This window comes from Maniola jurtina, chromosome Z (assembly GCF_905333055.1).
Source record: "Maniola jurtina chromosome Z, ilManJurt1.1, whole genome shotgun sequence".
Classification (NCBI taxonomy): domain Eukaryota; kingdom Metazoa; phylum Arthropoda; class Insecta; order Lepidoptera; family Nymphalidae; genus Maniola; species Maniola jurtina.
The window spans coordinates 10,845,257-10,871,727 of NC_060058.1; the positions used below are offsets into that span (position 1 = coordinate 10,845,257).

Sequence of the window (26,471 nt, forward strand, 5' to 3'; positions counted from 1 at the left end):
GCCGCACCGGGTTCGGAGTAATTGACCGACGGGCTAATTTCATTCCATACGCATTGGCAGCTTCCTCTTTCCTTTTTCCTATCGGTCAGCGGCGGCCACGAGCTTCGACATGATTTGTTACATTCGTAATTGAAGAATTCTGGATTAGTTCTTTGAATGGGGAACGTGTATGCCTTGCCGATGTGGCGTGAGTCGTCGGCGTTTTGTTACTCACTGGTGTTGTTTAATTAAAACTTTCCTCACCTGCTATCTAAGTGAGAAAAGCTCAACGGTTCTTTAAACTTATGGCTAGATTAACTTTTATATATATGTTATTTTTGTAAGTTTTTAAGTATTTGTACGTCTGCCGCAGAAATGATGGCCGTTGGGGCAGACGTGTTCTGGAGTGGAGACCGCGTATCATAACAGTGTAAGGCCGCGGATACACCTGTAAGTTTTACTCACGTAAGTAGCTTACATGATTAACTTACTATAAACTTACTAATGTAAACACGCTAAATTATAAGTACATTTACATCAATAAATTTGCTGTCAATTAATTACGTAAGTTAAGTCCTTACGTGGGTAGAACTTACAGCATTGTAACCGCGTAATCGTGGCCTCAGATGTTATGACTTATGATAAATGTACATTGATACAATATCATAACATTGTTTTTCCACTATAATCAAACTATTCAAGATTGTAAATGGTGATTCGTCGGAAATCATGTAGGCACTTCGGAACACGGTTGTTATCTATGAGTATAGATAATAACATTCTACTAGTTGTCATACATATCAAATGACAAATTAACTCTACTCCTCCTTACTCCTTAGTATTCAGACGTTACTTTGCCTACTGACTTACACTGGCCGTTTGAGTGTTACGATTTTTATTTTATATGACATGGTAACCAGTGAAATACATATTATATGTACCAAGTGGTACCTTATAGTCCATACAAAATGACTTCTCAAGCGCCGTTGTGACTCTTTGGGTCAACTGTCATTCAAAATTATGGTTCACCTTTAAAAGCAGGACTAAAGTCGTACTTTTGACATGATATTTGAGACATAAAGTTAAAATGGCGCGTGAGAACTCATTTTTTACGCATTATATTATACAAAGTAACACATTTTTTTTTTGGTCTATATACCTCCTCATCATCTCAACTCACCGGCCCACTACTGACTTGGTCTCTTCTCAAAATGAGAAGGGTTAGGCTACAGTCTACCAAGCTGACGAAGTGCGGTTTGGCAGACTTTACCATGAAATAAAGATCCCCTTTAATAAAGATGGTTCCCCTCTTGGCGAAACACCGTGAATTATTTAATGGTGTTGCCGAAAAATTTTAATTGGTTTTGTTTCCGCCAATATTAATAAAGCTTATCGCAAATTTACAAGCGGTGAAGTTTTAGAGTAAAGGCCTATTCACATTGAAGGACTCTTTATAAGATAAATAGCTCATGCCCGCGACTTTTTAACCCCTGACCCAAAAAGAGGTATGTTATAATTTTGACGTGTGTGTCTAAGTATCTGTCTGTGGCATCGTAGCTCCTAAACTAATGAACCGATTTTAATTTAATTATTTTGTTTGAAACTTGGCTTGATCGAGAGTGTTCTTAGCTATAATCCAAGAAAATCGGTTCAGCCGTTTGAAAGTTATCAGCTTTTTTTCTAGTTACTGTAACCTTCACTTGTCGCGGGTGTTATAAATTTTTAATTTTCACTTGTAGAAATGGAAAGAAGAATGAAGAAGAAGGATAGGGTGAGTGAAATGATTGTGTAAGTGATCTTACTGAGAATTCATCATTATTATTACCAACCGATAGACGTCCACTCCTGGAGATACGAGTAGGTCTCTTGTAGGGACTTGCAGATGCCACTGTCTTGTGCTACCTGAATCTAGCGGCTCCCTACAACTCGTATGATATCGTCAGTCCACCTAGTGGGAGGTCTCATAACGCTGCGCTTTCCGGTGCCAAGGCGCCCTTCCACCATCTCGGGACCCCAACGAATTTGATTTCGAACCATGTGACCAAGTCTGTGTGTGAACTAAGAATTACAATAATAATTTTGTGTTTTTATTTTTACGCATGTTCGTGCTAATGGATAAAAGCTTTCAATTCCGGACGCGACGCTAAAACCACAAAAGGGCTTTTAAGAGTTTATATTATTATGTATGTTTATAACAACTTATTTTCAATGTTACAGAGCGAATTCCGTGAATTTCGCGGTGAGTTCTGTTTTAGCTTGTTAAGATTTTGTGCGATATTTAAATTGTTATCCACTCGTCGCCGGTTCACTACTGAGTACGGGTTACCTTGCAGAATGAGAAGCGTAAGTAGGTACTATGTACTTTACAAATTAGAAATTAGTATTCGTAATTAATATAATAATTTAAAATTTATAAAACTCCCGACACAAAAACATCTATAAGAAAACAAGAAAAGAGCTGATAACTTTCAAAAGGCTGAACCGATTTTCTTCGATTATAGCTAAGAATACTTTCGATCAAGGAAGCCACCTTTCAAACAAAAAAAAACTAAATTTAAATCGGTTCATTCGTTTAGGAGCTACGATGCCACAGACAGATACACACGTCAAACTTATAACACCCCTCTTTTTGGGTCGGGGGTTAATTAAAGACATTTTGACCTTTTTCAAAATGACAAAGTTTCTATCGGTCTTCCAACGCTGCGCTTCTACTGAAGGTCTTTCTTCTAGTAAAGCGCATTCTACTAAACCACAATGTCTAAATCAGTCAAACATTCGCTAGTGCAACTTCACCCTGAAATGTCGTTGTAATTTAAACTCTACTGAATAAGGATAAGTTCCCAATTCGCGTAATCTTCTCGAATAAGGTTGTAGAGCAAGCACGGTGGATTCGAATCACGTACCAATCTATTTGGACTCCGCCGATACCATATTGTGTTCACAAAGTAAGTAGTTGCGATTACTCATGCCGAAGTATTCTTTATGTGGGTATATTGATGGCAGGAAGAAATTGCAATTGTTTTCTCTTAATGGTTATAACTTCCTAATAAAACGACGACGCTAGAGGTTTTTAACTTGACATCCTACAAATACTGATAAACTGTGAATTTCTCAACGCAATCAAATCAAAAATGAGAAGATCATAGGAAGGATCAGAGTAACTGACACAGATGGGTTGCGAAGCTGAAGTGGCAATGGCTAGGGCACATAGTTCTATAACACGATGCTTGTTGGGTTGGGGTCCCAGTGTGCTAGAAGAGGCGACCACACATCGGAAAGCGTAGCGTTTGAAGACCCCCACCAAGTTGACAGGCGAGATCAAATGAATCACAGGGTGCCGCTGAATTCGGGGACCGTGGCGTATGGAAGACCCTTTAGAGACCCTACATCGCATCGGTTGATAGTGGTGGACGGTGGATGCCAATTTCAACGTTGTGTCATGATCATCATCATCAGTCTGTGAACGTCCACTGTTGGTCACAGGCATTCCCTAAAGAGCGTCACCACACCTGATCCTCAGCCTTCCTTATCCAGCCATTTCCTGCCAGCCGCTTTATATCGTCAGTCCATCGTGCTGGAGGGCGTCCATCACTACGCTTACTTATAGGCGATCTCAATTCGAAGACTTTCCAGCTCCAACAGCCATCGCCTCTACGAAAGGCATGACCTGTCCACTGCCACTTCAGCTTGCTAATAGTTTGGGCTATATCAGGGACCTTGGTTCTCCTACGAATCTCCTGATTTCGGACCTTACTCCTCAGGGAGACTCCTAAAATAGCTCTCTCCATCTGAGCAACTTTGAATTTGTGGACAAGGCTGTTTGTCAGTGTTCACGTTTCAGCACCATAGGTGAAGACAGGAAGAACACACTGGTTTGAGGTGTGGTAGCAAAGAGTATAAGTTAGTAGTAATAAACAGACTTCACTTAAGGAAGGACGTGTGTATCATTTGGACCCCCTTCCCCCCTCGCGGGCACACCATAGGTTAAAGACCTTAGTTTTCAGGCACTGAGGACTTGACGATGAAAAGGCTTGACTTAGTTTACCAAAAGCTGCTCAACCTAGCCGAATTCTTCTGTTGGCTTCCTCGTGTAATTTGGATACTTATCAAAAATACCTCCATTCCACTCCTTCTGTATGCATCGGCCCTTAACCGGGCGCACGTGTGCGCATATCACAATGTGTTAGTATAGTTGAATTGTCTGTAATTCTGGCGTGGAACGGAAGTGTGGGCAGGCGTTAGTACACCAGTCACGCGGGCAGGGTTGACGGCCATCGGGTAACGGGTTCGTGCCCGCGTAAGGACTGCGGCGCGACCGCCACAAGGGACTTTACATCGCTACTATGTATTTTAATAAACTCATAAATTAGTGGAAAGTGTGATTTAATTGTTAAGTAGCAATTTTTAGAATTCTGTACCTCAAAAGGATAAACGGAACCCTTATAGGATTACTTTGTTGTCTGTCAAGAAACCTACAGGGTACTTCCCGTTGTCCTAGAATCATGAAATTTGCAAGGTAGGTGGGTCTTATAGCACAGATACAGGAATGATTCTGAAAACCGCGAATTTGTGGTTATATCATTAAACAAAAATTAAAATGTGTTTCGATTTTCAAAGTAAGATAACTATACCAAGTGGGGTATCATATGAAAGGGTTTTACTTGTACATTCTAAAACAGATTTTCATTTATTTTTATGTTTTTGATTTATCGTGCAAAATGTTGGAAAAAATTCCCGAGTACGGGACCCTCAATGCGCGAGTCTGACTTGCACTTGGCCGGTTTTTATTTTATTTGGTTTCTAACATAAAGAATATGAAAAAGTACCGAAGCTTATAAATTTTAAAAGAATTATAATGAAACGAATACCTACTAGGTTAAATTATCTAAAATACAATATACTTACAACTAGGACCTAACACTATTATCATTATCCTACTGAGGAATAAAAAATAACTAGTAGATGCTCGCTGCTTCGTCCACGTGGATTTAGACTTTTAAGAATCCCGTGAGAAATTTAAGTTTTTTTTAAATAAACAAGTGTAAATTAAAAATTTATAACACCCCCGACGATCCAAAGTATTTGAGTTTTTCATTTTCAAATAAATAATTATGTATTTAGGCAACGTCCATCTTGACAGCTTGACATTTATCAATTGACATAATATTAAAAACCTAACGGTTATCTAACCTTCTTTTCTACAAGAAAACTAGAAAAGAGCTGATAACTCTTAAACGGCTGAACCAATTTTTTTGGATTATAGCTAAGAACACTCTCGATCAAGCCACCTTTCAAACAAAAAAAACTAAATTAAAATCGGTTCATTCGTTTAGGCGCTACGATGCCACAGACAGATACACAGATACACAGATACACAGATACACAGATACACACGTCAAACTTATAACACCCCTCTTTTTGGGTCGGGGGTTAAAAATAGTGAGCAAACGAATCGGCGGGTCACCTAGTGTTAAGTGATTATCACCACCCAATAACATTTGCAGCACCAGAGGTACAGCCGATGCGTTGCTGGCCTTTCAGGAATTTGCTGTACCACCCCTTGAATAACCCCATGTTGTAATCTAGTGAGAACACCGCCGATGGGAGTTGAATTCACAGTTTGCATGTGGAAAAAGGATCTGGCACAAAGGGCGGTTGATTGCACCAGGCACCCAGGTGGTGGTTTCCGGGATTAAAAGTAGCTTATGTCACTCTCCAGGTCTTTAAACATACCCATGCAAAAAATTACGTCAATCCGTTGCTCCGTTGCAACATGCTTGAGAGACAACCCAACAAACATACACACTTTCGCAGGTTGATACCTGGAAGGTAGGTACTCAATAACTAATGATTCGACTAGTGCGCAGCCAAATAAAATCTAGCTATTAGACCAAATGGTATGTTCGCAATATGTATGCAATAATGCACCTCATGTAAACATGTCTACAGTCTATGCAATAGTAGTATTACGTTATCTCAGTAAAGATGAATGTATGAATGTGCCTTTCACTAACGGAGGTCGGCAATACCGAACCCCTGGCTTTTCAGCAATCCACACAATTCTACTATCTGTGAGCTTAATCGTTTCGAAAATATCATTGCAACTGGTTATACGAAGAAAGTTAAGTTTAATGCAATAGCTATAAGTAGCGAGGTGAGGTTAAACGTTTTCTCGTATAACTTAGGTAATACCTAAGTACTAACAGATAACTATGAAAATAGTAGAAATACCTCATTCCTGTATCATCCATACACAGAGACTGAAGTAATAATTAAATGTGGCAGCAGTGGAAGATGTTTAGAATGCATATGTAATAAATTGATCACTTGCTATATTATAAATGCGAAAGTGCATTTGTTTGTTGGTTTTCCTTCAATCACGTCGCAACGGAGCAACGGATCGTCGTGATTTTTCGTATAGGTATAGTTGACCTGGAGAGTGACATAGGCTACTTTTTATCCCGGAAAATCAAAGAGTTTCCACGCGTATATGCATCAACCAATGATGATATAATTTGAAAATTCAACGGGCTTAAAGATTTGCAGAAAAATTGTACGAAGCACGTTGCAACGACACTCCTCACGCCCCTTTCAAGGTCGAATAAACTTGAAATTATCCACGTGTATAGTAAAACAGACACTACGCATAACTATGAGTAACTTAATCAACACAGTGTTACGATTCGCGTCACAATTTAATCGAAAACAGTTAAAAATCGGGTACTATCGCGACATTGACATTCCGTGTCAAATAGCGCAATCAGTCCGTATTTGAATAATTAAATTTGGTTATAGTGTTAGAGCCGGTGCATGCATATAAGTCGCAGGCAAATCGGGGAATAGATAAGTTTCATTATTTGAAAAAAAAAATATGTAAAATAAAACCTTACGGGAAGTATCATTGTTATCTCAAGAAATGAAAAAGTTATGGAACTTAAAAGTTGTGCTTGCCAGATAATTTCGTTTCGCGCTCTACGGACCAACGCGACTGACGCGGCTCTGCTATCGTTGAATTAAAATTTACACACCAATGTGTAAAACCAAGCAGTTGTAAGTAAAGTAACTAGAAACAGTGAGAGAGCTAAATGAATATATAGCCATATAATCCGTATAATGAATCATATACGGGTAAATGATGCCCGTTTTTTTAAAAATCCCATCAGAACTGTTTGAATTTTCGGGATGAAAGCAGCTTACATCCGTGTACAGCTTCCAAGCTTCTCAGTATCAATAGATGACGCCTGCAACTTAATCCACGTAGAATTGAATATTAACAATTCCGTGGGAACTCTTTGATTTTCGGGATAAGAAGTAGCCATAGGCCATATGGTAGGCCTGCGTTGTCCCTGTGATGCAAGTTGTTCCTATAATATGTCAAAATCAGTTTAACGGATAGACTGTGAGTAGCTAGCAGACAGAAAGACAGACAGACACACTTTCGCATAATTATAATACTAAGTATGGATTAATTTTATTTAGATTTATATGGCAAGTAAAAATGGATTAACTTTATAACTAACTTAATCTAATGGTCTCTCGGCTCTCGATTTACACGATTTGCAACTGTTAATTATGTAAAACCCAAATGTTAATTGGAAATATAGAATGTAATTACTCGTGGAGTCGTAACAAAAAGGAGTACCTACACCTTTGACCCCTGAAAGTTGGTTTAGTAACTATCGTTCCATTGTTATCAGTGACTTAGCACTTGTTGATTAGAACTAAAGGTCAAATTAGATTACTTAATTTTAGTTTGTTAATTTAATGTATCCATGGTACCTATATTCTAGAAAATTGAAAATTAATGAGAACAATAATTTTAAGGCTTAAAAAATATATATTATGAAAATTAAAATTGCGTGCAATTCCGTCTTCTGTGATTTTAATTAAGTATTTTGAATACTGTAATATCTCTTACTAAAAGTAATAATTAAAGGTTAGGTAAACTTTAATACTAAATATGTAATCTCAAATGTTTTTGGCCAACTGTTCATCACAAAAAATTACAAACAATTATCAGTTAGGACATTTTTTGCTTTTTTTTTGTTTATTAGTCATACATACTTAACAGATTATGATAATAATAACTAAGTAATGCAAGCCATAAAAAACTAGTCACTCTCCAAAAAAAAGTGTGTACAGTAATCCTAATCCGAATATCCTATTCATATTATAAATGTGAAAGTGTGAATGTTTGGATGTTTGTTAGGTACTCAATCACGCAAAAACGGCAGAACGGATTTGGATGAAATTTGGAATGGAGATAGTGTACAGTGTAACAATAGTTTATAAGCACATTAATGTATACCAATGTAACATGAAATAAAAGTCAGTCCTATTACAACCATTGACTCGTTCACTCATTTCTGCACCACCTGTACCCAACCTTAGAACAGATTATATACACCCTGGATTAACACATAGGCTACTTTTTATCCCGGAAAATCAAAGAGTTCTCGCGGGATTTTGAAAAACGTAAATCCACGCGGACGAAGTCGCGGGCATCAGCTAGTATTTAATATACACAACTTGAAAACATTTAACGGATTAGTGAATGTTGAACACTATGTTTGAGAAGCTCTTAAGCACTAGAAGGCACTCAGTATTAGGCCATAAATAAATCAGTTCTAATTTAATCTCTCGACGCGGGTCAGTAGGGGTTGGGTGTTTTTCGGCAAATGATTGACTAACATGGGAAGGACTGAGTGAATTATTCGGGAGGAACCACGTCACTCTTCGTTTCGCATGTCCTGCTCCTAATTTGTTAGTGTGAGGGGTCAAAGAATACCTACCTAGCACTGCAGAATACTTAATAGTACGTTACATGAAAGAAAAGCTCTCTCCGCAATACCAACTCTTGTACGACGCAATAAAGTGCAATTCAACTCGCACAGCGCTGCAACGTGAAATTTAATGGAGGCCTTTCTTTCTATCGCGTAAATTCTTATCTCTTAGTTATCTCTCTCATCTAAATATATAAAATGAAAAACTGACTGACTGATCTATCAACGCCCAGCTCAAACTACTGGACGGACTGGACTGGAAAATGCAGATAGCTATTATAACGTAGACATCCGCTAAAAAATGATTTTCGAAAATTCAATCTCTAAAGTTATAAAATAGGGGTTTGAAATTTAGGTAGTCCACCTGGATGAAGCTGCGAGAATAAGCTAGTAAAATATAATTGTCGTGAAAGAAAACTTCTGAACAGACTAGATCAGAAACACTTTAAAATTATGACTCACCTGCCAACAATCGAACCTGGGACTTCCCATTTGTTCACATAACAGCAAAAAATATAACATGTAACAGGCTCTAAAACTTATTAAATTACAAAAACAACACTAATTATATTGTACTGACTGTCCATGACCAGGGCTTAAATAACTTTTCAATTTTTTTTCCTTACTATGTAACTTAAAGGCTCGGTCAGATACAAAGCAGAACGGTAGCGACGTGCGATAAACTGCACTGCTGCAGCCCAAGCAAGATCAAAACAACTAGACTTCTTCAAGGGTTTTTATTGAAGTGAAAACATCTTTAAGGGCGCTGGTCAACTTTGGTATGAATAAAACCTTTAAGGTTGCGTCAGAGACATGCTAATTTTATTAACTTTTAAAGTTACTTAACGCAACCATCTACCAGTTTTTACATCAACAATGCATTGCAAAAGCCACGAGGAAGCTTTGTTGCATTGATTGTGCTTAGACTGTAAGATATCTATCAAGAGAGTAAGTAAATATAAGCCGAAGCAATAACATTCGACAACGCGGCATGCTACAAATGAAAACATTAATTTGGCAGCTCTAAGCAGCATGCAATTTTATTTTATGCCGTGACAACCTTGGCATATTACGTTACAATGACTCTAACTATAATATTTAAAATTATTGTAACATGCAGTCGAGCGGCATGCATTAATATTGCACAGGGATTGTATTATCCATTATGATTGATATGATATGCTTATGATTCGTTATACAAGAAACTCATAAAGGAATTATTATACAACGCATATTCCATAGAGTAACAACAGATTGCAGTAGAGAGGTTTTGATGCGCACTTCACAGTTCGTCCCTTCATACAGTTCCTTGTAATAAAGCTTCTAGCAGCGAACTCGGACACGTTAACACCATGAGGCACTGCCGTTCCGCATCACGAATGCCCAACCCTTTAAATACTTTTTCGCCTTTTTCTTTAATGTAACTTAAATAGTAAACTGATTGTAGATAAGTAGGCATGACAAGTACCTACCGATATTAGTTAATTAAGGTTACTCGTCGTGTTTTAGTTCGCACTTAATTTTTCACTTCAACGAACTTGTTTGATTAAAAACGGTCAAGGGCGAGCCGTGCCTCCGTAGAGGCGTTCTATAAATGATGTCGGGTAAAATTACTCGCTGTACTTTACTTTGGTAAAGCGCGGCGTGGGAAGCGAAAGGTTAACTGATGGACTCATAGCATAACACAGTGGAATAGAGCCCCACTTTCGTCTCACCTCGTACCAGTAAATAGATAAATCGCCCACTCCACAGGTTCAAGGTCAGAGTTCTTTATACCTGATCCATATTGTAATTTGTTATAACTCATACTCTAATGTTACATAAAAAATGAATCTCTATTTCCCTTGGTCACGCGCCCATTACGTCTTGAGAACTACTGGGCCAAATTGGTTTATATAATAAATAAATAAATAAATAATTAATCTTTTTTTGTTTCACCATAAAATTACAACCAAGAATTAGGTTAAACCAACCATATGAAAGAAATGTGCTGGAAAGTCCACGTGAAGGACAGTTCCCGTGGGACGCGGACGAAGTCGCGGGCAACAGCTAGTACCTGTTAGATATAAATGCAAAAGATGCTTTTCACAGTCAATTCGTTTAACCGATTTTGACGAAATTGGCACAGAGGTTACTTGTAACCCGAATATCAAATTTCTAAGATAAAAATAGCCTATGCTATTTTTATCTCAGAAAATCGAGTGTTCCCATGGGATCCTTAAAAACCTTAACGCGGATGAAATCGTGGGCATCATCATACTAATATGCCTATACTTAAAGGAGAAAGTTTGTGTGTATGTATGTGTGTATGATTGTACTCTTTCACGCAAAAACTACTGGACGGATTAGGCTGATAAGAATGGAGATAGAGAATATACCATGGATTAATACGCAGGCTACTTTTTATCCCGGAAAACAAAGAGTTCCCACGGACTTTAAAACCCTCTATCTAAGCCAACGAAGTTGGGGGCATCAGCTAGTTCAGTAATTTTTTTTAGCGTATGGTGAAGATATCGTCGCTCGTTGTTTGTTTCAGCCTTTATTTTACTAGTGTGGACGTTTTTCTATGATTCTCTATAGGAGATAAAGCATCGTAAACAGCAGTCACGGCCGGCCGTCAGTTTATAATTACCGGCAGACATCGTTGTGGTGTTTATTCAATAATATAGGGATTGTCGACGAGTGATTAAGGTGTGAGATAATATGTCAGATAGCGCTATGGCAGGCCCACTTTACACCGAGCGAGTTCCTGGAGCGAGCAGTGCCTAAGTACTGTATTGTAAACATAAATTATTTGAAGCGTGATTCTTTATGACGTAGTTAATACGCGAGAAATGCATTTCATACAATTTCTTGTACTTAGTACATAATGCCTAGAAGAACTGGTAAGTTTAAAATTACAAATGCAGTACCTAGCCAATAAGTAAGCTCGAAGAGATGCTATGTAATTTGAATAAAACATTTTTTTTTTTTCAATAAAAATAGCGAGTATATGAGCAGGTGGATCACTTGATGTTAGGTGATTACTGCCGCCCATGAACATTTGTAGTACCATTGGAGCCAATGCGTTGCCGGTCTTTCAGGAATTTGTTGCTCCGTCCCGTGAATGTTTTAATCTAATAGGAACACCGCAGGACGGAGTTGTTTCCACAGTTTGCAATGTGCATGGAAAAAAGGATTTGACACAACGGGCGGTCGAAGTGCACCAGACACCCAGGTGGTGAGGATCTCCCTTGCTTTGTTTGCTTGCGGTGGCGTACGGTACGGTTGTAGAAAAAGGAGGGTGGAATGAGGTGAAACAACTCTTCAGAGCACTTTTCATCTTAAAGGCGATATAACACGCAAAGAGAGCCTACGTCTATGGGGTGCTCCAGGCTTTCCACTATGATACAACTATTCAAAATAACCATTGGAATATCAAAATAAAATAAAAATCTGTGTGTAAAGAAAGACACTACTTCTAGATCTTATCTTATAGTTAACTTCAGCCATGCCTTGCAAGTTTACATTCTTTCAGCTCTACTCGTTCAAGTTAACTATCACAGCTGGACTCGCACTAAGTGTAAACTATCCCCAACACCTGCCTTGGAAACCTCCCATTACACCGTTATTAGTTCCAAAACACCCTACGTTTTACAACGTATCAATTTAGTTACTTCACACCGCCAGTTTGGTCTGACAGGCTGATTTATTTGATTCGCGGATTTTAAGTCTCATACAGCCAAATACTAATTTTTTGGTCGAAAACCTTTGATGAATAATAATTATTACAAGATGAGTTAACGGGCATTAAAAAGTGTTTGAATAAGTGTTTATCATTTAGGCGATTTACCTACACTTTAATACTACCAGGGTTAGGTAAGTTTTACAATGCAATGCTGCACTTAGGTCTTACAACAATATCTTAACATTTCCCAGTGAAGCAGCAATGTAGAACCAACCAACCTCGATGGCTATCATCCAGTGTTAGACACTGAGTTACCGAAACACCAAGCAAGTGGGGCAAATTGCAACCAGAGCCGTGACAATTGACATTTAAAATCCACGCGGGCGATGTCACTGGCATCATCTAGTGTTGCAGTAAAATTAGGCTATATTGAATCTTTGCTACTCGTATGTTAAACGGATTTCAATTTCACTATCCCTTGTGTTTTTTTTAAACTAGCGGTACCAAATTAACTACACTAACGACGCTGCTTGAACAGTATATACCAAAAAATATTTTAGACATTTATAGTTTTCAAATAATGGGCTTCCAAAAGTTATATAATTTCATTTCCTTTGTTTAGCACCAAAGTAAATTAAGGCAATAGGTATGTCTTGAGTCCAAACATGATAAAGCGATCTTGTACGAATACAAGTTGTTTACAAGACTAAAATTAGAATGAAATAAGTTTATATCAATTAACACTGCGGCCAATGATTGAGATAACAGGATTTTTTAATAAAAATATTTTTATAGTCTCCTACACTGTACACGTTTCCTTTATATTTAAACGTTATACCTAAAACGGTAATTTTATGAAACTGTATTTGAAAAATGAACAAAACTAGATAGCTAAAAATAATATAAAAATGTGTAAATTGTTTTGTTTCTGTAGCTCTGTTTAAATTAAAATTAAAATATTTAATCACTTCAAACCTTCGTCACTAAGACGAATTATTTTATAAAATATTAAAAAATGTGTTGTTTGTTGTTCTGTCCTTCAAGTAACGGATCGATGTGATTGTTTGTATTAAGTAATATATGTAGTTTACTTTTATACCAGAAAATCAAAGTGATAAATACATCAGTCATCAGTGACAAATAATCATCTAGTGATAAATACATTCCTGTTTTAAATTAAATATCATATTTCGTCAAAATAAATGTTATTCTACGAAGTTAATAATAATTATTCATTATTAAATGGGCATTTGATGTTTATAGCCAATTTAAACAATATTTTTTTACATAACCTTAAATTCTAGTTTGAATGTGAATTAAACAAATTTATTGGTTTCGACGTCACGGCTTCCTAGCGAAGGCGGTCAAGAATGTCGGATCCGTGTCGTGATAATGGAAATGAGCTCGTTTAAACTTCAACGGACCACCGACGCGGGTAGAGATAACGCTCTTTACGACACAGTTTAACTTACTCGTACTTACACCACATTGTATAGTAGAATAGAAAAATTATCTTTGTCTTAGGAACAAGTTGACCACAGAATTTTAATAAATAAACTTATAGAAATGGTGTTTGTCCGGATTGGCTCAAATACCGGATACACCACTTCTGCCCAATATGATAACACAGTTCACGACAGAGGAAACTTCTACCAAACGAGGCTTCGACGTCACTGGCAGGCGTCGACATTTGACGCAGGTAGTCAACACTCGACCCATAATTCTATGACTTCACGTCCCCATAGCCTATAATTGACATAATATGGTCGATTAAGGATTAAACCGAGGGTTCCCTCAATCTATTTCACTCCGATGATAAATCCTCGAGAGCCTCGATAGCTCAACGGTTGAGTCGCGGACTGAATTCCGAAAGGTCGGCGGTTCAGATCCCACCCGTTACACTACTGTCGTACCCACTCCTGGCACAAGCTTTTACGCTTAATTGGAGGGGAAAGGGGAGTATTAGTTATGACTAGCATGGTTAATATTCTTTTTTTTTTAAATTGGGTACCATTTTACCGCTTTTTGGTCCTCAATTGTGTAATTTGTAAGATAATGACGTAATGGTAATAATTAATTATCGCGAATAATTAAAACTAAAGCTACAATGGTTCTAAATACGCCCAGGTTTTGGCGAAGCCCGCAACCAACTCAGCCGGGTATTTTTTTGTCATCACCATATTGTTCGAAGATTTTGGTCTTCAGGCACTGAAAAACTTTGGACAAGAAAACATATTGAAGCTTCTCGAAGACTTCCCAGCTGAAGCATACCGGAAGGTATCTAGTAATCGAAAAATCATGTAACACTTAATTAGCAGCAACAGTTAATTAAAAATACTCTACCGTGGTGCTTTAGTACGGCAAAAACTATAATAAACTATAAAAAGCTATTAAAACTATGATGGTAATAGTAGGTACATTTATCTACGGTATACTTTATAGCCGGTTCATATTACACCATTTTACTTGATTCTTACGATCGTTGGACTGGAATAGATATTATCTCCTTGAATGTTGTATCGTATTTCGGTCATTCATGGGCCATTGAATTGCAAAACTAGGAAAAATGATTGACTGTCTACTAAAGCCACGTCTTCTTCATATGTTTCTCCATTACTAAAGATCAGCAGTTAGTTTCATTGCCAATTTTGTGCCATTTTAGCCATACTATTGTTTGCAGTAGACGGTAATTATTGTGTCGTAAAATATGGTCTAGGTACGAGACCTTACAACGATTCTAACTAACTGCATTCGAACAACATCGTTAGACATCTTAACCATCCAGCTTATGCGCATACGTTAACAAAGTCTGGAAGATCACTAAAGGAAGCGTTTAAGAGGGCTCTCTCCGTCACTCGCTTCATACAATCGTAGTTCCAAATTCATTTGAATATTAAGCAACCAAAGTCCATGAAATTTTGCAGACATATTCTAGAAACTCATATCTGTCTGTGGTTTTACAGATTTCTGTTAAAATATTCGGTTTCAAAGTTATACGGTCTTAAAAATTTACATACAAATCTTTGAGCCCCTGTAATTTTAAAACTACATATTTTTAGAAAAATCTAAAACACCACAGACACAGATATTAGTTTCTAGAATATGTCTGCAAAATGTCATGGACTTTGGTTGCTTAATATTCAAATGAAATTGGAACTACGATTGTATGAAACGAGTGACGAAGAGAGCCCTGTTAAATGATTCAAGTCATCCGATTTCAAATTCAAAACTCAAAACATATTCAAAACAGATTGTCAATTGATGAATTTGTAAGATAATGGCCTAATGGTTAATTACGTAAACTTAAAACTAAAGCTACAAGGGTTTCAAACGCACCCGGATCTGAGAAGAGTCTACAAAAAACAGCCTCATCATATTCGAAAAGGAGTGTAGACTGGATTGAACGTTGAACTCTACTGAGTTGCTCAAGTCAAATAAAATACAGTGACACTGCACTAGAATAGATCAATGGCCTTCATAGTTTATACTTGGTACTGGAATAATGTAAACCAGCCATTACTTAGTTTCCTTGCGATCAATGGTCTAACGCCGACTTTTACCTTTATTAGTGACAGCAAAAACGACCGGTACAGTAGGTACCAGAAATGTATACATGTTATGTTCTAGTAATGGATTTTTTACAAAGAGGAAGTAACAGAGTGGGATTTTTAAAAGTAAAGTAAAAAATAAAGTGGTTTTTTTATTTTAATTACATTGTGCAAACAATTTTATAGAAGCAACTTATACGTACGTTTATATCTATATATTTTAAATACATATACGATGTGTGCACTTTGGAATATCTAAGGGTTTCTATATTCGTTTCTATTAAATCAAGTTTTCCCCATGACTCTGTTTTGTGTTTAGGTTTTTAGATCTTTTGGGTTTTTGAAAATTCTTGGGTATAATCGATATCCAAAATCCCAAATTTCTAGAATCCAGTGGTTTGAACTGCACCTACATTGATTTGTCGTTCAGTCAGTCTCTCTTCTTGTAACATGTGCATAATATAAACTTAGGTAAGTAGGTGATGCGCGCGAATTCCTGTGGGTATTGGTTTTTAAAAATCCAATGGGAACTCATTAATTTTCCGGGATATAAACCTATAAGTTTATCCAGGGGATAATCTATCTCCACTGCAAATTTTAACCAAATCCGTTCATTAGTTTTTGCGTGAAAGAGTAACAAGCATCCATACATTCAAACTTTCGCGTTTATAATATTAGTAGGATATTGTAAATGTGAAGGTTTGTCCTTCAAACACGTCGCAATGCAGCAAGTGTTCAACGCATCAACGTGAGTTTTGCGTAATATGCAAGTACCTATACCTACCTACTTATTTAGTTAAAACATGGAGAGTGACATAAACTGCTTTTAAATTCTATTTCGGAAAATTAGGGGTCCCGCGGGATTTTTGAAAAACCCTATTCAATGCAGACCACAACGCAGATTACAACATGGGGTTTTTCAAGGGGCGGGCCAACAAATTCCTGAAAGGCCGGCAACGCATCGGCGGTTCCTCTGGTGCTGCAAATGGGCTCATGGGTCACTTGACATCAGGTGACCCATCTGTTCGTTTGCTTGCTATTTTTTATTTTAATAAAAACCTAGTAGATATGTAAATAAAAGCTATGAAAAATAACAGCCTGTAAAATGGTCACAACTGTACTTAAAATGATAAAGAACTACAGAGAACGTGTTTGACGTTTGTTAGTACGCATAACTTTTTATGGTTTTATGAGTAACCATATTAAGGTCTAAAGGCATATTAAATCGATCCGCTCGGACACCTAATACTGCCATATCGAGTAAAAAATTAACATTTTAATAGAGTTTTCTGAGACTAGTAGAACTAAAAAATAATACAATGTAGGCAGATCTAAGCTATTGAGTTTCATATCTATTTTTTAATTTTAATTTTTATGTTTTAGGGGAAAAAAATATAATGAACCATAGTTAAGTTACTAAATACCAATCTACTTTTATGAGTATACACCGTCTTACAGCAAAAAGTGGTGTGAGTCGTACTCGCGCAGCAAGAGTTCTGCAGCTTGGAAGGATACGTTTATTATCTCCAAAAATAAGTTTGTAATTGCAAAAAAAAATGTATTCAGATGTCTTCTTTATTTATGCTGTAAGACCTTGTCTCTTGCCAACGGGAAGCATATTACACATACATACTATATTTTGATAATTTTCCTCTACCCAAAGTAGGATAACTTAAAAAAAAAACAGCTTTTTACAAAAAAAAGTAAACACGCACACTCATTTAGTGAAATCAAAGTTTTTTAAAAATACATACTCATTTTTTGATAATTTGCTTCTAACTTGAAAAAATTGTCTTTTGAAAAAAAAAAAAAAAAAACTAAGGGCGCACATTCATATAAAAATAAATATATTAGATAACGCGCCTACTCCGATGTTGGGGACACCTATGCGCCGACAAACGGCACTGTGCCGATAATCTAATACAACATTCATATCTAATATACGCGTGTTTAGGTGCCTTTACAATATGCCGCTATCGATTTACATACTAACAACTCACAGTAAACATGCTAACTCAGAAAATGGTAATTTTATAGTCAAAGATGATTTATGAAAGATTTGAGAATTATTCACCACTCGCTCAGAGTTTTTAGAGCTTGGCTAGATAATTAAAAGCTTATCACATGATACTGACAATACATGTTACAATGCCGTGTGAAATTTAAGTGATGGTAAAAACTGTATTGAACTCTTCTAAATACTATAAAAGTCATAAGTGAATACATCGACAGGCCAGGATTGTTATTTTGTTATATGTTTTGTTATAAAATTTAAAAGAGAGAGAAAGTGAAGAGATTGAACCAATTTGAATTTAGAAAAATAAAACATTATCCCACATACAACAAGTTTTCTATACTAATATTATAAAGAGGAAACCTTTGTATTTTTGTATGTTTGTATTGAATAGGCTCAAAAACTACTGGACCGATTTCAAAATTTCTTTTACCATTACTTAGAGGGATTCTTCCGAATCCGTATAGGCTATATTTTATCTCGGAAAATAGAAAAAATAAATGTCCACCCGTGCGAAGCCAGGGCGGGTTGCTAGTTACAAATAAATGTAAAGTTACAAAAATATTCTTGAATGCTTTCAAAATAATTTACAGACTGTCAATGACATTAATGAAATTGTTTTGATCATAGACTTACTAGGTATGGAGGTAAGAAATATGTTTGATTCGTTCCTATATCAGTACTACTTCTTATGTTTTGACAACTCAAACTTCTTTGACGTATACGTAGGCATAATAATATAGTTATAAAAAAATTTCTTTGACTGACTTTTCATTATAGATAGAAACTGACTTAGGCAGTTTTATTTAAGACGTCAATATGCGGCGCCACAAACGTAACTTCATATCATTCAAAATACATGCTACTTTTTGCCTGCCTCAAATTTTCGATGACGTTGATCGTCAAAAGTACATCGAAAATATAGAAAAATTCGTACATTTTGTATGGCGGTATTTCAAAGTATTGAAATAGGTGTATGAAAGTTATTTCACCGTTATTGGATATCAACTTTTCCTTACTAGAGGATGCCCGCGGCTTCGGCCGCGTGGATTTCGGTTTTTTGAAATCCCATTGGAACTTTTTAATTTTCCGGGATAAAAAGTAGCTTATGTCCTTCCCCGGGATGTATCCCATGTCTGTACCAAATTTCATTAAAAGCGGTTCAGCGGTTGGGCCGTGAAAACGCAGCAGACAGACAGACAGACACACTTTCGCATTTATAATATTAAATATGGATGTATTTTGTGAAGTCAAATTTAACAGCCCCTTCATGCATCATCATCATCATCATCCGACATACGTTCATTGATAAACATAAGGCTCTTGTAGGGACTTCCACAAACTATCGTCTTGCGCCGCCTGAATCCAGCGGCTCCCTGTGGCTCGTTTGATATCGTTTGTCTATCTAGTGCAAGTTCGGAAGGCCCCTTCGTGCCGTAACTGTTAAATCTGAGCTCCAAAATTGCATACGGTATGTAAAGTCAGCAACAAAGCTAGGTTTGAGCCCGGCCAGTACAAGCGACTATGGACGGGTGCATAGCTAGCTTTCTTGCTGCTGTACTAAGAATAAAGTCGACTTTCACGAAAACCATTAAAGTTTTCGTGGTGTGAACTCTTGTACTAGGGTTACTGATGCAATATCCACGTTAGATACGTGCTAATTTCCAAAAAAGAGATGACGAGTGAAGTGGGGGCCGCCATTGTACTTGTTTTTTATGAACGCGAGGACATTATTGCACAGAAATGCACTGGGGATTTTTCGGTAACGCCTAAATACGCTTAAGAGCTAAACGAGGACTGTTTTATGCATCAAGTGGCCGAAACGAGCTGGGAACTTTGTGTAGAGTGTTTTATGGTATGTCAGTAATTAATAAGTACCAACTGAGGCGTGAATTAATTTAGAAAAAAACCTAGCGCTTTTTTAGGTATCACGGATTCACTTTCTTTGCCGAAGGACTTTGCCAAATCTTCAGATATTAGACACATATCTGAAAATAAAGCCAGTCTAAGCGATTTTTAAGTGTTAATGCTATCTAGTAGCAACACATTACAGATAGATAGATATATAGATAGATAGAACACTTTATGGCACACAAAAACACATGTAAAGGATCACAACACAGAAAGAAGAAAACAGAAAAAACAATTGTGTGCAAAGGCGGCCTTATTATTTGGAGCAATCTCTACCAGGCAAAGGTGAAAGGAGAAGTGCTAGTGTTGGATAGTACCAAGTTGCAAGGAATTTACACACAGTTACCACAAGTGTAAATTAAAAATTTATAACACCCCCGAACAAGTGAAGGTTACAGTAACTAGAAAAGAGCTGATAACTTTCAAACGGCTGAACCGATTTTCTTGGATTATAGCTAAGAACACTCTCGATCAAGCCACCACCTCACTCATCAAAGCGAGATAGAAAATTTAAATCGCGCGTGTGAGAGGGACACCATCATACGTCGAAGCGAGATAGTTGATAACTAAAAGCTTTTTGGACGCTACATTACGCCCCATGGGCTTTCCATACAACATTACTGCCCGGCTAATTCATAGGAATATGATGACTTAGATTACCTTTAGAATAAAAGGTCAGTAATAAGGCATTCTGGAGCGAGTGGTGTGAGAATACTATTACAGCTTTACAACTTCACAGCTTATACATTATAACAGTTTTTTACTACACTTTAAGGAAGTTTCGAAATAATTTTGTTAATTTTTCTTATGGTAAGAACTTACCCATTAAAGGGGTAGCCGGCAAATGCCGCGTCGTAGGGGTGGTAGACTGTGGGGTAGGGCCAACTCGCTGCACTGGCTGCGAGGTTTTCCTTCAGCTCGATGCCCGCAGCCTGGAGAAAGAGGGGGTGTTTCATTAGTACTACTAGGTGTAAGCAAACGGATTATGAGAGTGAGGGAATCTATGCATCCGTGTTTGCGTTCAAGCCTACTTTGTTCTATAATATCTTCTGCATAGTCCTTTGAGTTTAGACTTGAAAGACTGTATTTCTGTAAAAAAACAGTCAAGTGCGAGTCGGGCCTCGCTCTTTAAGGGTTCCGAACATAATTATGAACGTCATATTTTGGGTGTATCAAATATTTCTTTTCCGAGTTACAACGTCGCAGCAAACCGTGAAAGAAAATCCCAAAAATGTATCGTTTGTTTGGTCACAGCTAAAAAATAAGTTATAAATCCTTTTTTTAATATTTGTTGTTTAAATATAGTATTATGGTACAATTTCATATTGCCACAGAGCCCCCCTGTAAAATAATTTAACTGAATTTCTAATTCAATATTTGGTTTATGCATAGGCTTAGAATGAGCGTAGCGAAAAAATTGTAAGTCCATGGGTTTATGGTCAACGTTTTACACCAAATGCCAAAATTTCAGGTTTAACTCATTTCGTCTACGAGCTAGAGACCCGTGACACGCGGACAGATAGACAGACGGGCAGACAGATGGACAAACAGACAGAGCTTCCTCACCCTGACCGTAGCTTGTAAGAAACGATTTGAGGAAAAACGTACATTAACCTTAAATCTTATCAAATGTTATGTTACATCGAACAAATTGAATGAATTAAAAAAAAAGAATGTGAAAATATCTTCAAAGAATCTCCCATTGAAATGTATTTGTCATTTTGATGGATGCCTTTCTCGTATCGTCGGCCATTAAATAATAATATACTTAAGTCGGGGCCGAGTCATCGATCAAGAATCAATCGAGACCCAATAATAGATTAACTCAAAGCTACCGTGAAACTAATAACATGGACATATTTTAAATACTTACATACTAGTGGATTAGATATTAATGCCGGCTTACGTTTTTATCCCCTACTTTCCTCGTCTGTTTGTTTAGGGAACCCTAAAAAAGTGTTAGAGTTTCGTACACTAAGGGTGCCAACGGAACCCTATTACTGTCCACCCACCCGTCCGTCGGTCTGTCTGTCAGCGAGCTGTATCTCGTGAACCGTAATAAATACAGAGTTATTCACAGAATGTGTATTTCGTGTATAAAAAGTGTTATTTCTTGTACGATAGTACAGAATCCTTCATGTGCGAGGATATCTATCAATTGATCGATTTTTTTTTTACATAAAGTTACTGTTACAGCTGTAAAAATGTCCGGCTTTTAGGCTGTAATGATAATATTTTTAAACTTAAAAGAACAAAAAAAGTTTCTCAGAAAAGAAAGCAGTCTTCTTGATTATGGTCGAACTTATTTAGATGAAAAGTTTTAAAAAAACCCTGATTAATTATTAACTCTCCTAAGGTCTTGACCTCAAAATGTTAACATGTTCCATGTAAACTCTAAAACAAAACTTATAATTAATTAGCCTTACCTAAATTAATGGTTGCAATTTACTTTTAATTAATATTTAATAATGCAGACAAACAATAAGTATAAGTTAAACTAATCGCTGAATTATACAAAGGAACTAAAAATTAAGTAACCACGTAAAATAATCACCTGTATCTATATTCCATATAATATATTTTAGGAATTATGTATGTATGTAATATCTTAACAAATGAGATTTAGCTAAAAGATAGAGAGGCTTGGAACATGTCCCACTAAATTATGTAGTATCAGCCCTCTACAGTGAATTTCAACCGACATTAATTGTGTTAAAAAGATACTTTTGTGTATAGAAAGGATATCAATACATTTTAATTTAAAAAATCTAAGAGGTTTTTCATTAAAGAGAGTTTATATAATATTGTATTGTATTGTGCTTAAACATATCTTGCTATCTTTATTATGTGGATAAAGTGTTAATCTGGTATTATTTTTAAATAATTCATATATTCATATATTTTTATTTCATTTAGTGAGTAATTTTTGCTAAAGTTTCGTCATAATGAACTAGATGATTCCCGCCACTGTGTTTGCATGGATTTACGCTTTTTAAAAATCACGTGGGAGTTCTTTACTTTACCAAGATAAAAAAGTACCTTATGCCTGGGATGCAAACTGTCCCTGTACCAAGTATCGCCCAAATTGGTTATGCGGGTAGGCCGTGAAAACGTAACAGACATGCAGACAGACAGACACACATTCACATTAATAATATTACTATGCATATATATTTATTTAACAGAGATAGGTATGCGTATGGAACAATAATAAACATAATTAGGTAGGATTCAATTCGTGTTTGCCTTTGAAAAAAGCAGACAAAAGGAGCCAAATTAGCATATTTTCAGTCTGCAATGTTTATCCTATCTGTCATTAATATTACTTAGAAGTATTTTTGGTCAACGTAACTGAATACTAAGCTGATTTACAAATAATGTTAATACTAGGTATTTGTTAATTAAATTACTTCATGCGAAGTGGGATTAATATAAATTATTTCGGTAACATTTGCGTAAAATTGTTCGTAGGTATTTTAAGCGACTTCCAAAAAGGAGGACTTGTGTATGAAGACCACTTTGAAAGTAGACGACCAGTAAGACGTCCACTGTTGGGCAAAGGTATAGGAACTTCCTTACCCTGCCCAAGCTCCGAAGCCATGACGTCATCAGGGGCAATACGCACTGTTCGAAGCATAGATATTATAAGAAACAAACTCAATGGTTCGAAGACTTTGGTCCTCAAGTACCTACTGAGGAGGAACGTACGTACTAAAATGTTTCAAAAACTCGCAGTAACCCTCCTGATCAAAATTAATCGTGCATTGAATTGATTTAACATTAAACTCTTAAGGAGTACCCACCGATGTAATGATTCGTTTTAATACGTGTGATTTTTCATTGCTAATGCGATGTCGAACAAGCATCAATATTGTAGGCAAAGAGCCGGTTTCGTTTTTTTCAATTTTTTCGTTAGTCTTTACTAGGGCATAAAATACAGCTAAAGGTCCAATTTCGAGGAAGAATAACCACCGACCGAATTAAAATCGGCTGGACAGCGTTTGGGAAGCTTTGAGATACCTTTAGTCCAAAATTCCTTAGTGCTTGAAGACCAAAATCTTCGAACAGTGCGTGTTGCCACTTGCCAGTGATCACATATGGATCTGAGATATGGTTGCTAACTAATGGGCCTCATCAGAAAGCGCGATGGAGAGAGCTTGGAATTTCTCTATGTGATCAAATAAGGATATCCGTAAGAAGACCAGAGTAACCGACACAGCTTAACGGGTTGCGAAGCTAAAGTGGCAATGGGCAGGGCACATAGTTCGAAAAACCGATAGATATTGGGGTTCCAAGGTGCTAGAATGGTAACTTCGCACCGCAACACGCACCATTGGAACACCTACTGGTTCTCATTTGAATATTAATCAATCCAACTCAATGAAATTTTATAGACATGTTCTGACATGACAGAAAACAAATATCTGTGTCTGTGGTTTTCTAGATTTCTGTCAAAAATATATCGTTTAGTACACATGCTCAAAAATTAACATACACAACTTTGAGCCTGACAACTTTGAAAGTACGCATTTTTATTGAAGTTCGACAAACCACAAACTCAGATATTTGTTTCTAGAACCTACCTACAAAATTTCGTTGAGTTTGATTAGTTGATATGCAAATGAGAACTAAATTACGTTTGTATGGGATGCGCTGCGGTTGGGGTTGTTTCCTGCGGCTACCTCCCATTTTGGGTGCCTATAGCGTAATTAACGATTCGGTGACCTTCAATAGTTGTTCGGAACAGCTGTGGGCCGTTCGGACTATGAAATAGCCTATCGATCCTGTTTTGAATCAAACAACTCTCTTAAAACTTTACTTTAATCTAGTGGTCAAGATTAATGATAAATCGTCCAAAAAAATGTCCTTCTAGAAGCTCTTCTGGAAGGACTTTCAAAGTATTGCTAGCAGGCCTTCAATTTCTTTGAATTGTGACGTGTGTCCTTCTGGCAGAACGCCGACTGCTGGCAGGACGGCGTAAGTTGACCACAAAATTCGCGGCGCGTCGTAGTGTGACGCGAGCGAACGCACGCGGTCTCCACGTCTAAACATTGCGGCTGTCTCGCTCATACTAATGGTACGACGATGAGACAAACACTCCTAGAAGCAGAAAGTGACAGACTCTCTACTTGTACAGTTAAAAATCCTGCCAGCAGGACCGTTTACGTAATAAACACAAAGAAAGTTGCGTCCTACCGGCAGCACTGGAAGTCCTGCTAGCAAGACGCCGAACGATTTATCATTAAGGAAGGCTTGTATAAAAAGCCTGCACCTACATATCGTACGCCACTCCCAGCCTAAGACATTACAAGTTAACATTCAACAACCGTTCGCAAAGCGGAATGATCTTTAATATTACATTGCGAAAAAAAAGTGCATTAATAATGACGAATTTCATGTATGCCTCGAGTTATTAATAGGGGATTCGTTCAGAAATCGCGTAAAAACATATCGAAGAATCCGAGAGGGTCCGAAAAAATTTATAGCGACGCATTAAGAATAACTCCGGAGTCCGGTGCCGTCTTAATGCGGGCAGCCGGGATAAATCTATCAAAAGATTTTGTTGTCCCAACAACTTCATTGGTGGCCGATTCTAAAATCCGATAATAAATTTTACTCAAGCACGACAGCGTAATCCAGTCGCCCTGTCGCTCTTTGTTGCATCGACCTCTGCTATCATTGGTGCGAGTGTAAGACCCGAGATACGCACTGAGCATGTCGGCAGTCGACACGTATGCACATAGCGCTCAAGTGAAGGTCACGACGCGGCAGGGATTTAGCGTTATTATATACTACCTTAACAGAATCCTGAGCCAATAACCATTTGCCATAACTTGTAGTTAGTTGTTATTTTTCAAACCCGCATTATATAGCGTGCAAAACTCGGGTCAATGCCCAGTATTGACTTCGAATGAATCTATTTACGGAACGATTGTTGACCTCTAGCATCAGTCAGATGTTTTATTTGCAATATATTGTGAACTTTTAAAAATAAAGGTTTTTTCGTAGTTTTTTCTATGGTATCTTATTAGTAATCATCAGTTGTTTAGGTACTATCGCCTGTTTTCGTTTTTGATAGCGTTCTAATTACACCCTGAAAAGTGCCCGGCAGACAACTTGGACCTGAAGCAGAGTAGTGGGAGAAAGTTAGCGAATCCGGGAAGCGGAAGACAACGTATCAAGCAATCGCGTGCATTCACGCCGACTGATCAACCAATCGCGTGCACGCACCATTCGCCAGCCAATCACGTCAATGCTCAAGTTGTTTGCCGGGCACTATACAACTACAACTCTCAAATTCAAATACAATTTGATAGTTAGACAATAAAATTGCAATGATGATCATCGTTTGTACAAAGGGTAGGTGGTATGCCTTGACATGCCGCGTTGGAAGTCTTCGGGAGCCTTCGGATAGCCATCAGGATAATGTGGCATCCCTCGGAATGTTTCGGCAAAGAATAATAGATTATAGAACTGTAGCAGTTGACAATGATGATGATGATGATGATGACGATGGAGATAGAAGAGAGACTATTTAACAAACTTACACCAGTTTCGTACTGTATATT

The 26,471-nt window shown here is 37.2% G+C and overlaps 1 protein-coding gene across 1 annotated transcript in view; it reads right to left on the minus strand.

Moving 5' to 3' along the window:
* Nucleotides 1-26,471, minus strand: part of LOC123880437 (homeobox protein caupolican) — a 129,416-nt gene that overhangs the window by 35,624 nt on the left and 67,321 nt on the right. Inside the window, exon 3 of the mRNA XM_045928564.1 lies at nucleotides 20,725-20,834. Within this exon, the coding sequence (XP_045784520.1) occupies nucleotides 20,725-20,834 (110 nt within the window). The remainder of the gene's footprint in view (nucleotides 1-20,724; nucleotides 20,835-26,471) is intronic.